Source organism: Sitodiplosis mosellana, unplaced genomic scaffold (assembly GCF_009176505.1).
Source record: "Sitodiplosis mosellana isolate CC-2019 unplaced genomic scaffold, AAFC_SMos_1.0 Smas_scaffold_6170, whole genome shotgun sequence".
In the NCBI taxonomy this organism is placed as follows: Eukaryota; Metazoa; Arthropoda; class Insecta; order Diptera; family Cecidomyiidae; genus Sitodiplosis; species Sitodiplosis mosellana.
In genome coordinates, this window is record NW_022601411.1 from 3,093,130 (window position 1) to 3,109,111 (window position 15,982).

General features: G+C 35.5%; 3 protein-coding genes across 5 annotated transcripts; 1 reads left to right on the top strand and 2 right to left on the bottom strand.

Moving 5' to 3' along the window:
- Positions 1-1,508: 1,508 nt before the first annotated feature.
- LOC129575966 (uncharacterized) lies at positions 1,509-4,134 on the bottom strand. 2 transcript variants are annotated; one of them, XM_055460242.1, is made up of 4 exons: positions 3,912-4,134; positions 2,121-3,813; positions 1,945-2,036; positions 1,509-1,850 (listed from the first exon to the last, which is right to left on the bottom strand). In XM_055460242.1, exons 2-4 carry the CDS (start codon positions 3,514-3,516, stop codon positions 1,800-1,802), a joined length of 1,539 nt encoding a protein of 512 aa, XP_055316217.1. In that variant the 5' UTR covers positions 3,517-3,813; positions 3,912-4,134; the 3' UTR covers positions 1,509-1,799. The 2 variants fall into 2 exon arrangements, with proteins under 2 accessions (XP_055316217.1, XP_055316216.1); XM_055460241.1 differs by having other exon boundaries at positions 2,121-3,778; positions 3,912-4,086.
- Positions 4,135-8,813: 4,679 nt separating this feature from the next.
- On the top strand, positions 8,814-12,200 carry LOC129575967 (uncharacterized). 2 transcript variants are annotated; one of them, XM_055460243.1, is made up of 5 exons: positions 8,814-9,084; positions 9,169-11,057; positions 11,155-11,500; positions 11,696-11,888; positions 12,038-12,200. In XM_055460243.1, exon 2 carries the CDS (start codon positions 9,174-9,176, stop codon positions 10,578-10,580), a length of 1,407 nt encoding a protein of 468 aa, XP_055316218.1. In that variant the 5' UTR covers positions 8,814-9,084; positions 9,169-9,173; the 3' UTR covers positions 10,581-11,057; positions 11,155-11,500; positions 11,696-11,888; positions 12,038-12,200. The 2 variants fall into 2 exon arrangements, with proteins under 2 accessions (XP_055316218.1, XP_055316219.1); XM_055460244.1 differs by having other exon boundaries at positions 11,285-11,500.
- A 1,753-nt stretch (positions 12,201-13,953) lies between these two features.
- LOC129575968 (60S ribosomal protein L38) lies at positions 13,954-14,870 on the bottom strand. Its single transcript, XM_055460245.1, has 2 exons — positions 14,728-14,870; positions 13,954-14,492 (listed from the first exon to the last, which is right to left on the bottom strand). Exon 2 carries the CDS (start codon positions 14,488-14,490, stop codon positions 14,278-14,280), a length of 213 nt encoding a protein of 70 aa, XP_055316220.1. The 5' UTR covers positions 14,491-14,492; positions 14,728-14,870; the 3' UTR covers positions 13,954-14,277.
- Between the last annotated feature and the right edge of the window lie 1,112 nt (positions 14,871-15,982).

Genomic DNA, 15,982 nt, shown 5'->3' on the forward strand with positions numbered 1-15,982 from the left:
AATAAGATCGTACTATTCAAATCAATTTCGAAATGTTTTAGCTGTCCCAATGCACCCAAATACTGTAGGTTTGTATTAAACAAATCTGGTGTTCTATTGAAATACAATGAATCAAGACACAATTCTACAAGATTTGTTGAATTATCAACTATGGCTTTTAATATCAATGGAGATAATTCAATGCAATGGACCAAAGTCAAACGTTGCAATTGAGGATTTAGCGACAAAAACTCGACAACAATGTCATCTTTTACATCTGACCACGATAAGTAAAACCATTCCAATCGTGGGATTGTTCGCATGAAACTATGACATTCCGTAGGTTCGATGCTTTCTATTTTCAGTACTTTCAACGGTGGAAAATGTTCAAAGTTTGGTGAAATACGCCATAAACGCAAAACTTCTAATGATAAAAACTGAGTTTGTGCAAAATCTGCGTTGTAATAGGAAATTTCTAATTCTTTCAATGTTTTGCTAGTGAATTTCACTATCGATTTGAATATGTCATCGTTACGTTCTTCGTTTGATGAATTTTGTTCATCATTGGACCATAGCAGTTCATGGATAAAAGGTCCGAAAGTATTCAAAAACGGAATTTCCCGGTCAAAAGGTACACAATGATTCCGAAACTCTTCATTCTCCATTCCGATATCCACTCAGAAACACATATTTAAACTGCGTTCGAAAACAATTTTTCGCGTTTTGTTGAAAACGTTGACATACTTCAGCCATGTTGATAAAGTCTTCTAAGCAAAATATGCGACGAAAAATCCCTTCGATGCAATCATCGTTGAGAACATTTAAAATATGTTTCGTTGAATCCTGTGTGGGAGGCTGGTCCATTTTTACTGCGAGAATCAATTTTATTTTATGTTCTTGATAGTCAAAATTCAGCATGTTTACTCTTTAGTTGCGAACTCACCATAAATTGAATTGGTTCTATATTCTATGGTCTTTTTCTTCAGGTCGAAAACTATTGTTCTTGAATGAAATTTTTTAGCTTGTCTAAACTGCTGCAACCGATACACAAATAAGGATAAATTGAAAAATGAATAATTGTATCAATAATTTTGTTTCGAATTAATTGCAATTTGTTGGTTTTTTTTTTTTAATTTCTACGTGATATTATTGTGATACAAAAATGCAATGTTTACCACTACTCATATACACGCAAATAGATGCAACGAAAACATCTGCTTCAAATTAAATGAGAGGTTGACACTGTGCTCCATCTAGTGACGAAATATTACAACAACAACAATAATTATTTAAAGACTATTTCGGTGCCTAGTCTATCTTTGAATCATTAATGATTGTTCCAACATCTCTCTCTCTCTCTCTCTCTCTCTACTCTATTTAATGCCATTCTAAAGAGCTGATTATAAAATTACTATGAGATATTGTTATTCTAAAATTATAACACCACTATTATAATTCTGCTATATTACATTTACAGATGAAATTCTGTATGCATTTTGAATGCAATGAAGAAAACACACAGGCTGATATTTTAGAGTTGTAGAAATAATATCTGTTTATTGTGTAAATATATTTTTCTTGATAACATCAAACTGTTGAAACTTGAAATTGTTTTTTTTTTATAAAGAAAATACTATTATTCTGAGACGGGAAAATAAATGGAATATGAAAACTTCTAAACAAAATTGTGAAATTCACAGTGGTTTCAAACGTTTGTTTGATTTTCTCTTTCATTGAATTGAAATTATGAACTTAAATTCTAAACATATTCCAAAATAAGTGTAAATCTGAATTACACAACAATGTTACGTTCTTTGCATTTAAAATGGGTAGAGATCTTCATCGTCGAAGTCGCATTCGTTTGTCCAGACCTTGAGAAAAACGTAATAGAAAAAACACAAAATAAAATCATTCATGGGCTAGCGTGATGAACGCAAATTGAATGAGAAATTCTAGTCAACTTACATTGTATGGATCGTTGAATTCTTCATCTTCATCGGTGCCATCGTCCATGTCATCGTCGACGGGATAGTAGTCGTTGGCGCCACCTTCCTCAGCTACATCGAAAATGAATATTTCATGAATAATCCCGAAATAATATGGATATGTTTGGACTATAGTTCTATAGAAAACAAACTTACCAAAGTATAAATTGTCGGAAACAACACCAGATTTATAGTTGTCTTCCCATGACAAACTGACACACTGCAGAATGTGAAGGTATTCTTTGCGCATATCGTCGCTGATCAGCTCTTTGGTGAGCTTCAGCTCATAGTAGTCCAAATGGATGCTGAGCTGGAGCTTATCGACACGTTTCTGTACACTATCGGCCATGCGTACAAATTGCTCCGAATTGATCGGGATGATTTTGCTGCACTGAATGATGATTAATTTTTCCAATTTCGGTGAATTTTCCACAAACTCCGCCAATTGCTCAAAGTCAATGATATCACATTCGATAATGTGAAACTCTTTGAGCTTGTCCAATTGCTGAGCAATCGGTTTGATGCTCTTCATCTGGCCATCATACATCGAAATCAGTTTGAGAACTTGTAAATTTTTCAAATTACACAATGCGCTGCACAGTTCGGGTGTTAGTTCAGCCGATGAGATGCCCAACTGTTCAATGCGATTTGTCATAGCAAGACCTTGTACAAATGTCACGATTGGCCGTAGACCACAATTGAATTCTAATTTGCGCAAATTTTGCAGCCGCAGCAAATTGTTGAGATTCGTTTCGAATTGCGATGTAACATGTACGACACGGATATACAACGCTTCCAAGTTCAGCAGATTGTCAGCAATAATTTCAAAGATTTCATCATCGACAAAATTGCAACCGATCAACGACAACGATCGCAACTGGATGTTTTTCTTAACGAATGTGTTCATGCATAGTGGGTCGAAGTTATCGTTTGACCGCAATGAAAAACCTTCGAGCTGCGGGAATTCGTGCAGCAAGCAACGTCCGTCGGTGTTCATCTGTCGGATCATTTCCAATTGATTGAGTGATGTGCATTTTCGCAGCAGCTCTTTCAGCACATCGTCGTCCACATAGCACTTGTCAATTGTCAGCTGATCGATGTTGGACCAGAGGCGTGAGCATCGCTCAACCGTTTCCTCGTCGATGACAAATTTTACCATTTTAAAGAAGCGTAAACGCTTTGCACCACAATATTCATTGATAATTTGTAGCACGGTCTTTGATTCCGGTTCGAATGAATCAGCATTCACTGTAATCGAATCCATTTGCACGCCGAACGTCGTGAGTATGGTTTTCATCTCTTCTTCCGTCAGCAGCGAGTATTCACCTTTTATATTCCAATTACTAAAATTCAACGTTTTGTAAACCATTTTGAAAAAATATTCAGCAAGCGCATCAAATCTTTTGCACGTGTAACGAATCGCACACAAATCCAACACAGTCAATCGTTGAAAAATCTCTAGCACACAATCATCATTCAGATCATAAAATTTTGTCGCATTCGACGCATACGGATTATGGAAATATTCATTTTGATGAACCTCCGCTGACATAATTCGATGCTGATGCTTGTTGGGTATGCGGTAATTGGCTCGTGTTACTGTTGTTTTTGTTGTTGTCGTCGTTGCTGTTACTATTGCACGATGGTTGGTGATGACAATGTGCGAACGTCGTCTGAATTGTTTTTTATATCGTTTATTGTGTGTGCTAGTTGGTGGTTGGCGGTGACATTCGATACTTCGATACAGAGGCAAGGGAGAATCCACTGTGTGTTATGCGATGACCTTATTCAAAACTAACCATATCTTTTTCCCTCTTCGAATCAATATTTGGGGGGACAAATAAAAAATCTGTAATTTTACAATGAGAATCAACATAGTTGAGCATTGTCTTTTTAATTTTCTAATTCTAAATCTAACGATTCGGTTTTCATGCATTGCACACTTACCAAAAATGAGTAATAAAAAAGCAAAACTAAAGAAATAATTATCCCCGAACCAATTTGAAATTCAATCAGTTGATGCGTTTTTGTATTACTGCTCGCTGGATGAAAAAAAAAAACGTACAATGTGCGATTTACTGCATTCAATGATAACTGCGTCAAATGTGCTATACAAAACAAGCAGCCAAACAATTTCCATTTGTCATACCGAAAACCACTTTGCGCATCCCTATCGGAAAATTGCGGTCAAACAGCGCCATCTCTTTACCTTGAACCATTTTTTTCATTCTCTCGCTAGATTCAACTTTGAATCTGCAATACAAAATAAAAAGAAACCACGTCTTCGCACTTTATTCTTACGAATGCAGATGAATTTGAGCAGCTTTTTCTCAAAGGAAACATATTTGTTTGAATTTGTTGCTGTTCCATGGAAATAAGATGAAGAGATTGAAATTTTAAATAGAAACATATTTTATCTAGGTTCTTATTCGAAATTTGGTTTTAATTTAGTTTATTTAATGTTATCGTCATACCTTCAATACCAATTATTATAGTTCAAAATTTTATATTATCTTTAATTGGACGTTACATACGTTTAACGAACGAAACAGGAGATTTTTCGATCACACGCATATGACTGGATAGAAAAAATGACCTTTGGCTGAGACGAAGATTATTCTATGATGAAATCTGACTGCGATAGCATATCTTAAAAATCATTCAGGCGTTTATTCACCTTACTTTACAGATTCAGTAGGTTCAGGTATTTTTGAATTCATTTTCAATTTTTATTGTTACAAAATGTTCAATATTTAGTCGAGCATTTTTCGAACGTAATTTGCTCTTTTGATCCTCGAGAAAACTGTAAATCATTTATCATTTCCAAAGCAACAGTCCGTTCTCACCAAAGAATAAGTGATAAATTAAAATTTATCTTGTAGCTATTGGTCGGCAGCAGTCTATTTAAAATCGAAGCGTGAAAAATCAGGTTGAATTTATTCCGTTTTAGGGCATATAATCAATTACAAAATCATAATGACACTGGTGTGCAAATGTGTAAAACGATAATTGGAGAGATGTTACTGAAGTGTGTATGTGTATTGAATGCTCTCACCACTGGCCGACACGTACAAACATTAGGGATATTAGTTTTTAATGGAAAGCGGGTGTTTAACGTAATTTTGGCTGGAGGCTATGCACAATTTACAGTAGCATTATAACACACAGCCCGCCAAATACACACTCGTTCGGAGTGAAACTCATCATCCATCTCTTCGTCGTCCAAATAAACGGAATGATTTAGTAGAATCTGAGATAGCTTGCGAGTGAGCATTTCTCAGCTGCATTTTCCTCAAACGTAAAGACCGAGAATATTTGCGTGGTAATTTTAGTTGGTAGCAGTTTTTCCTCTTGTAAACAATCAAAGTATTTGCTTGTGAGTACTTCAATAGTGTTTTGTTGCATCGGAAATTCCAACCAGATAATCTCTGAGCTGAGATAAGCCACTTTGTATTCGGCAATTATTTATCGATTCGATCGGTTATTGTTACCCATTCAATAATAATGAAACAAATAGGAACTTATCGTCAGTCGACCGTTAAAATCATTATTCGCCAGATACGCGCGCAAAGAGACACACTTACTCATTTTAACAATAGTGTTCAAGATTGAGTTGAGGTCATTTTCAGACCAGCTCATCGTTTAAAAAATAATTAAACATTTTTTATCATTATCTGTGTTGTGTTGCTTCCAACAATTTCTTTTATCAATTCTCTATCCTTTCGATGCGTTTCAAAATGATTATGCGTTGACTAATTTTTCAAAAATCCCATTCATTAATGCTTCGAAAGTATTTCAAAGATGACTAAAGCAAAAAAAAAGTCTGTATATATTCTATCTAATCGTATGATGTTTGCACGAACACACACACACACACACACACACACACACACATAACATGCCACAGTGTGGACACCTTCGTCTTCTATCACCCGAATAAATTTGCTGTTCAATGTGCATGTAAATGGAAAAGGGATCAAAATTGGCGATAAGTAATGAAATAGTGGATAGCCAAATTCCAGTGGTTTGTAATCTTACAGGAATTATGTTAACAAAATTGTTGGCATAAAAGCGGCAACATATTTGGCTGACTGAGCAATAAACTGGCACTATATGTTGTATGCTCCATAGCTCCATATATATCGTGAGTCAACATGCATGTTCTCTAAATCCCGAGTATTATATGGAGCTCTGTTGCGGCTTATGTACAATAACGAACCGAACTCTGCACCGATATTCAACATCTTTTAACAACAAGCATGGTATGCGTGTGCATGGGTATAACATATGCTGGAAAGTTAATTCGCATAAAAACCACAAGCTAAAACACTGGCTCCCCACATACACACAAACGCATATATTATTTGGTAGTTTTATCGGTATGCCGAAAATGTTTTATTTGTAAACATATTATTGAAGTTCTGATTTATCGACCACCGAGTCCCACTGGATTTATCCGGCAGAGCCGAAAAAATGTCATTTCGAATAAAATAAGAGGAGAAAGAAAGAAAACAGAAGGAATATACATCATAATAGTTACTGACAATACAAACCACTTTACGTTTACGTTGTTGTTTTTTTTTTGATGAATGAACGCGGGAGTAAGCTTGTGAAAATGCAAATGACATCCCATAATGACGAGAACGAAAGAGCTTTGGATTTGAGCAAACGAATTAAATGAAACAACCGTAATTTCGATTCGATTGTTAGGAACATTGTTCTGGAGAATGTTGAAAATCCCCCTTCTCTCTCTCTCTCTCTCTCTCTCTCTCTCACTCTCTCTCTCTCTCTATGTATTTCGCTCGAGTCGCAAAACACAATGCGCGAAAATCATTAATCAAAGCAAAGTCGATACAAACCAAAAATACATTCCAACAACGATGGCAAAGACGACAAACGATATCGAATGCTAGCGGAAAAAAAAGAAAATACAACGAAAACAATTTAATAAATGATCTGAAAAACGCGGTAGAAAGGAAATGAATTGCACAATCGCCGAACAAAGAGCACAAAACAAAAACAAAAACGAAAGGAAAAAAGAGACTTGAAAAAAACGTCGACTTGCTCTCACTCTCATCATTCAATCTATCGTTAGTCAATTGCAGAAAATGAAACTGCATGAGATATTTCTCGTTGTGTATTTTTAACACACCAAGAAGAGCACTGTTCCTCCTGGTTCCTCCCCTCATCCCATCATCGCATCACACAACGACAAATACTCGATGCGATGGATGATTAAAGCAATTAAAATGATTCCTACATCGATTATATGATGAGCTGTAATGATGAACGAATGAAAAAAAAAATGCTGGCTCGGCATTGAGATTGCTCCATCAAACGTAATCATTGAATGTTGATGCAAATAAATTACTACAACAACAACTCTCTCTCTCTCCCTTTCACCCTTTCTCCCTCTCTCGAACGATTTTCACGAAAATGCATCCTTCTACGCTTACTCTCCCTTTCACTTCTGCCATTTTACCTTTGTTCAAAAAAGGAATCTTTTTTCAATTGCACAAAATGCTCCTTACATGCAGACAACGAATTCAAATCAACGCACAATGAAAATGACGACGTAATTATGATGAACAATGCACAAATGGTGTACATTTCATCACACCACTTTTATGAGTACGTATGGAAGAAAAACGATACGAGTAAATGGCATAGAATGCTCGGAAAATTACATTGTATGAAAATTATTTCAACAATAGGCAAACAATGAATGATAACAGCAGAAAAAAAATCAACAATCACAATCGAACTCCCCAACCTGGTCAAAGAAAACACGTAAAAATAAGTAAAGTTAGCAGAATTTGTTTTGCTCTTCCCTTTTTTCTACTCTGCTTTCTGTCGCACTTCTTTCCTTATCTTTTACAACTCGTGTGTACTTTTAAATGAGTTTTCTGCAGTTAATAACAGCACGCGTAGTTCAGTTGTCCAAACGGGAAAAATAACAGAAAGGAAAGAGAAAGATTTAAGAATTAATTTGACTCGAGATAATTATACATGAACTAATAATTTTTTTTCAAAGATCATATGCTTTAAGATGTAACGGATGCATCTCATAAAGAAAATCAATTCATTGTTCTTGTACATACAACACCAAAGTTTTCCACGGTAACATCAAACATAATGAAACGGTGATTATTTGATGATGAAGAAAATCTAACCGTATAATTGATTTGAATGAGAAAAAAGCGGTTTTATGCAATTTTTTTTACCCAACTGCAAAACGTTCATTGTGTGATATCAAAAATTGTTGCACCAATTGATTGTTAATATGAGTGTTGGACAATATGCAAAACATCAATATCAATTATATATGCTGGCAATTTGAAAATGCATCAAGTTCATTATTTTCGGTGTGATACATGTTCGCGATTGGCACGACCAATAAAAAGAAGCACACAAAGAACACAGAGAATGGCAATCAATGTCAATGTACAAATCCCGATTTATGCTTATGATATTTATATGCAGTTTTTATGCGGAAATTTTTGCCAATTGAATTTTATGAATAAAGACTCACACCGCTCCAAAGACTAACCGAAACCAAAGAAATACAATTTCAAGTTTCAACACTCAATTAAAGTTTGATGTTATCAAGAAAAATATATATATATATATGGTTTTCCACTTTAAAATAGTGGTGTAAATAATTTTATAAAAAATATTTCAAAATAGGTTTAAATTCAGCATGAGATAGAGTAGTTTGGAGAGAAATTGTTAGATGTTGAAACACGAGTTCAAAAACACACTAGACTATTGTTGTTGTTCTTGTAATATTTCGTCGGTAGATGGAGCACAGTCTATCAACCTCTTATTCTCTTTGAGGCAGATGTTTTCATTGCATCAGCTTGAATCGATTCCATTTGAGTGTGTATGAGTAGAGACAGCCATTACTTTTTCGTAAAAAATAATATTACATCATTGAAATTTTTTCAAATACCAATAAATTACGATTGATTCGAAACCAAATCAAAAGTACTTCCTCAAGGCAGTTCTATTTTTGTGCATTAATTGCAGCAGTTTGAATAAGACAAAACAAATTATTCAAGGACAATAGTTTTCGACCTGAAGAAAAAGACCATAGAATATAGAACCAATTCAATTTATGGTGAGTTTTCAACTAAAGATCACAAGAAATAATACACACGCTATATTTTGACTATCAAGAACATAAAAAAACGGATTCTCGCAGGAAAAATGGACCAGCCTCCCGCACAGGATTCAACGAAACATATTTTAAATGTTCTCAACGATGATTGCATCGAAGAGATTTTTCGTCGCATATTTTGCTTAGAAGACTTTCTCAACATGGCTGAAGTATGTCAACGTTTTCAACAAAACGCGAAAAATTGTTTTCGAACGCAGTTTAAATATGTGTTTCTAAGAAGATATCGGAATGGAGGATATGATATCGGAATGGAGAGTGAAAAGTTTCGGAACCGTTGTGTACCTTTTGACCGGGCAATTCCGTTTTTGAATACTTTCGGATCTTTTATCCATAAACTGGAATGGTCCACTGCTGGACAAAATTCATCAAACCAAGAACGTAACGATGACATATTCAAATCGATAGTGAAATTCACTAGCAAAACATTGAAAGAATTATATATTTCCTATTACCGCGCAGATTTTGCACAAACTCAGTTTTTATCATTAGAATATTTGCGTTTATGGCGTACTTCACCAAATTTTGAATATTTTCCACCGTTGAAAGTACTGAAAATAGAAAGCATCGAACCTACGGAATGTCATAGTTTCATGCGAACAATTCCACGATTGGAATGGTTTTACTTATCGTTGTCAGATGTAAAAGATGACATTGTTGTCGAGTTTTTGTCGCTAAATCCTCAATTGCAACGATTGACTTTGCTCCATTGCATTGAATTATCTCCATTGATATTAAAAGCCATAGTTGAAAATTCAACAAATCTTGTAGAATTGTGTCTTGATTCATTGTATTTCAATAGAACACCAGATTTGTTTAATACAAACCTACAGTATTTGGGTGCATTGGGACAACTAAAACATTTCGAAATTGATTTGAATAGTACGATCTTATTCAAAACAATAATCAACACTTTTGCCGAAAATGAGGTGCCAATTGAAACGATGAAGATCCATCTATGTGATGAGAATCCGAACATCGATTCTTCTTATCAATTGTTAACCATAAGAACATTAAAATATTTGGATTTCATGATATTTCCGAAAAATTGCTTCAATGAATTGATGGTCACTATTTTGAAAACGCAAACTGAATTAGAGTCAATCAAGATGTTTTGTAGTGATGATCCTTCTGAAGACGAAACTCTTCCAATGCTAGAAATTAAAAATGTATTGCCTTATGGTAAAAACCTATCGGAATTTGAATGTCACGTTGTACAATTAGGAGTTAATTTAGAAAGCTATGAATCAGTTCTGTGTTTGGTCAAAAATCGTATCCGAACCAAAATTATAATTGGACACGTGAGCAGTAAATGTATTCCAGATGATGTTTTAGCAAAAAATGAACATGAATTTGAATGGTTGGACGTTCGATACGTAAGGATGAATGATACAGAGCCGCGCATATATTTCCCTAATCCAAATGAAATGAATGTTTAAAAAGTCATCTTTCCTAGTTGAGATATTTCGATTTTTTCAATCATGAGAATAACAATCTAGTTAAAAGAAATTCACACACAATATCACGAGCTCACAATTGGAGAGTGTCCACTAATTGACTGGCCCAACGATTTAATTCACTGTATTTTATGTCGAGACGAATCTCAACAATCTGCTGCGGCTGCAAAATTTGCGCAAATTAGAATTCAATTGTGGTCTACGGTCAATCGTGACATTTGTACAAGGTCTTGCTATGACAAATCGCATCGAACAGTTGGGCATCTCATCGGCTGAACTAACACCCGAACTGTGCAGCGCATTGTGTAATTTGAAAAATTTACAAGTTCTCAAGCTGATTTCGATATATGATGGCCAGATGAAGAGCATCAAACCGATTGCTCAGCAATTGGACAAGCTCAAAGAGTTTCACATTATCGAATGTGATATCATTGACTTTGAGCAATTGCTGGATTTCTGGTAAGTGTGCAATGCATGAAAATAAATTGTAAGATTTAGAATTAGAAAATTAAAAAGACAATGCTCAACAATGTTGATTCTCATTTTAAAATTACAGATTTTACGCTTAGTTTTTTGAAAACCCCATTAACTAAACTGATTTGTAATAAATCCATCTTACAATTCAATTGAAGTAATTGGCGGTAAAGAGGATGTAGACGATTACAAAAGTACTGATTCTGTTTTAGAAAAATTGTCATTGTTCAAGAAATTGGAGCAGCGTCAAGCGGCGAGTACAGCAGCGGCTGCGGCAGCTGTGACCAATGCAGCAGCACTGGCCAAAACCAATTCGATTACATCGTCAACGGGAGCTATAAATGAAATAACAGCTGCATCACCCGCATCAAATTCCAGACCGAACGATGACCTATCCAAATTCATTCGATCGATTGACAAAGATCCAGGTATTGAACCGAATTTCACCCATTCTCAATGTTTTGTATTTCCAAATGTACATGCACACACAACACACACACATGAAGCAAATTGGAGTACGCGCGAATGTAGGGATGCATGCATTGGAAACATTCAAATCATTTGGCAACAACATCTTCTTAAAATGGTTTATAATTCTGATCAATTTCAACGCGTAATTGCAGGTTGGTACCCAAACGGAGGAAGAATTGTGCTTGTTCTATCGGTTACATCTGAAACAAAGCCGTCATCATTGCACGAATGGTGCGGAATTGCAGGTCGTCAAGTCCACGATATGGACGTGGATGTGGGTGAGGCCAAAGTCAGATGCAGCGACGCAAATGATGCTTGGAATGCTTACAATGCGATTTCTCACAGGTAAATGTTTATACGATTCTCTTTAAGTGTTACATTTCATTCTATGTAAAGACGCTGATGTCTGTACCGGTCATCTCTGGTCGTTGGATTGGAACGAAGAGATCAAAACCGGAAATTTTATTTATTTTTTCATTTGTTTTTCATTTCAGACAATTTCTTCAAGGGAGTGTTGAAGTTTCAATCCAACCACCAGCCAACATAGCCGGAATGGCAATGTCTGAACATATACAATACACAAAAATGAAATGCAAAACATAAAAGGGAATTTTATAAATATCTACCCAATAAAACAAAATAATTTGTATACATACATTACTCCGTTTTTTTCTCGATCAATTGATTTTTAAAATGAGAGTTGGACAATATGCAAAACATCAATATCAATTTGAAAATGCATCAAATTCGGTGTAAATGTATAATTTCGGTGTGGTACATGTTAGCGATTGGTAAACACAGACCGATAAAAAAAAGCAAAAAAAAAAAACACAGAGAATCAATGTCAATGTACAAATCCCGAATTATGCATATGATATTTATATGCGGAAATTTTTGCCAATTGAATTTTATGAATAAAGACTCACACCGCTCCAAAGACTTACCGTTTAGCTGTCATTTTTTCCATTGTAAATAAACGTGCCAGGATGAATTTCATTACCTCGTATTTCTTTCGATCGATTCAAAAGCTCTCTTGCTAAAAGTGTTCAATCCATACCAATGGACATTTGCAATGGAGAAAGTGTCTTTACCTTAAACATCGTGCCTAACCATTTCGGCAAACCAAAGATTATAGCACAGAAATAATGGCTATAATAGAAACTAAATCAAATCGATAATTGTTTTTGGGTGCAATGTAGAATCATCCGGTCATTTGGAGAGACAAGTGGAGGAAGAGATACATACAGGGGAACGGAACGAGCGAGAGATGAGGGAACAAATGAACAGAAAAATTCAATTATAAGAAATATATCATTATTCGGATGGCGTGTCGGGACAGGCTGGCATATGCGCGGGAGTGGTATGAAATTCGAACGATTTAATGGCAACGACATAATTGTTTTTTTCGACTATATCGGCATGCTGATGTGAAACTCACATTTGCCACTCTCAGTTCTACTTCGACTTTTTTTCGGTTTGGTTCTTCTCCACATTTTCCATTTCCACAGTAAATGTAGAACGCTTATGGACACGGACTTACACACACATGGGATAGAAAATTGACATGTTGTCAGCAGGATAAAACATTATTCATGTTTTGCACATTTAATTGGTCGCTAATTTGGCAATTGATTTCGTTGGATCACGAAATATCCATTGCTCACTGGCTTTTGTGCGTGGATAGAGAAGCGGCTCCATGAACATGCGAAAAGTGTATGTGCTTGTGTGTGCTGCTAGTCAACAATGTATTTGACCGATGTTTTGTCGACACATACCGATATACAGATTACCCTTCGGCGATTTTACATGTGTCACAAACGGTGGTGGCGGCGATGGTAATAGCAAAAAATAGACAAGCTTACATCAATGTTCGGTACAAAATTTGTCGACAACAATAAAAAAAAAAAACAATTTCAATCGCTCTCGGCTCTGAGTGAGTAGTCAACATATTGTTTGAAATGATTAGCCGAAAATGATTCGGAAGCAAATAAGAAATGGAAACAACTAAACAGCAATCCACTACTCAAGTTTCGTGAATTTTATGTAAGGTCGAAGAGTTTGAACTTGACTTCAAGAATGAAAAAAAAAATCAGAAATGTTGACACCGAGAAAAGAACCGCTTCAACTTGCATGTCAAGCACACTTGTCTCAATAGCATCCACTTGCATGGCGAAAACATGAAAGTTAACCAGATTGAAAATCACACCAAACAAATGCACCAAACAAATTATTTATTTCGATTAAATAGCCGAAAATGCCCCGAAAGAACCCAAAGAATAAAATAGATTTCGTATAACGAATGAGATAAGAGACACATCACCGTCGAACAATTCACATTGACACTGGTCAAAAATCGATTTTGAGGTTATGTTTTCCAATGAGACTTGAATTACAACACACTAAAAAAAAGTTTGTTTTAAATATACACATTGACACCAAATTCGTTTTATTTTCTATCAAATGAAACACAAAGTGATTTTCCAATAGAACTCAAAATGTATTGTATTTCATCGGAAACATCTGATCATTTTTTTTCCTGATGCAAAAAATAGTATTTTTGTTATCAAAACTGTATGTGAGTTTTTTTATGTTGGATATCGCGCTGTTGCGATAAGTCGGCTGCATTAAATGGTATCCAATGAAAAAAAAAAAAAAAACTGATCCAGTTGATGGTTTTACCGGACGATAACAGTGTTTTTATTTTATTTGCTGGTGTTGTTGAGTTGGTTGGCGCTTATTTGACTTCCTTAACTTGAAGACCTGGTGGCAATGATTGCTTCAATTTTTCGGCCTTCTCGTTGTCAGCAACGACCAATGTGTACAAGAAGCGTGAGCAGCGAATCTTGAATTTGGTGTTCAATGGGTTCTTCTTGATTTTGACGGCACGGGCATCCTTTCGGCGCGCCTTAATCAGAAAATCTTTCACTTCTTTAATTTCCTTCGGCATTTCTGCAAACGGTCGATCGCACACAGCAAACAATTCCCGAGACACACGAACAACAACGTGTTTTTGAATCACATTGACACATACACCGAAGCACGGACGATGATTAGATTTGAAACGAGAAAAAACGGGGAAAAAATCGATATGATTAGTTAATTGCACAATGAAATTTATTGAATTTATGGAAAATTCCGAATAATGGGCACATTTTTTTGCAGCAATCGAACACAAAATACTTACTGTTTTATGATTATTTTCCAGAGAGTGAAATCGCACACCGTCTTGACGCTTCACACGTTCGAAAAAGAAAGAATATGGAAAAAGCATCATGGCGTCATACACTTCCGTCCATATGACAAACCAGCTCACATGTCAAATACGACGACGTTTGTCATGCGGCTCGGCTCTACTACGCAGTCTCACTGAAGTAGCGCATGAAGTTGGCACCGCAACAAATAATTTAAAACATCGATTTGTACGAGTGTTTTTTTTTCTTCTTCATTTTTTTAAATAATAAATTGTAGGCATTTTTTTCTGTTGTGGTATTGGTTTTTTTTTTCATTGTTTCCGAAATATTATTATGGTTTCTGTTTTTTTTTTCTCGCTCTACTGTTCGTAGGTTTTGTGGTATTTTAGTTGATTTTAATATTGTCTGCTGTTTTGCACATACCTCAAATGTCAACCCGTACGTATGACATGTTACAAATTGGTTGGCGGTCGAATTCAAGCATATAAATTATGCATCGGATTTTTTTTACCCGTTTGGACATATGCATACCACCCAATCTACATGGGATAACAGATAAATTGTCGGAGCCGGATAAAGAAATCCAGGATTTGCTTTTTGATTCGTACAACATATAATATATCGTTGTGAATAAAAATCTTTATACACTCTGGCCAATCACTTTTGGAACGTTGGAGAGTTGAAAATCGAAACAACACGATGAACAAAAAACAACAACTACTCTACTTTCTTTATGAATTGTGTGCTTCGCATTTGAAATATGAAACCCGAAAAAATTCTCTTCCACATGGTAAATCCACATTGTGTTGGTAAATCATCCGAGCTCCAGACATCTAACAAAATCGTAACAACACATATATACACACACAAGCACTCTGCGAGCATTTTCCATTTTACAATTGCAAGTAATTAAATGCAGTACGCCGTTTTGTACTCGCTCTCTCTCTCTCTCTCTCTCTCTCTCGCAATTTTCCATTTTAAAGCTATATAAACAACCCCGAAATAAATACAACAGAAGAAAAACAACAAAAAATTGCAACGCACACACAGCGTACGATGTATGCGCGCACATACCGAACTCTATTTCGCATGAATGGAAATGCAATGCAGGATGATGATGATGATGAAAAAAACGAACAAATAAATTATTACTTTTGCTATTGTGCGTATATAAAAAGCCATTGTCGATATGAATTCTCTCTCTCTCTCTCTCTCTCTCTTGTACTTTTTTTTCGTTGTTGCCGCTGC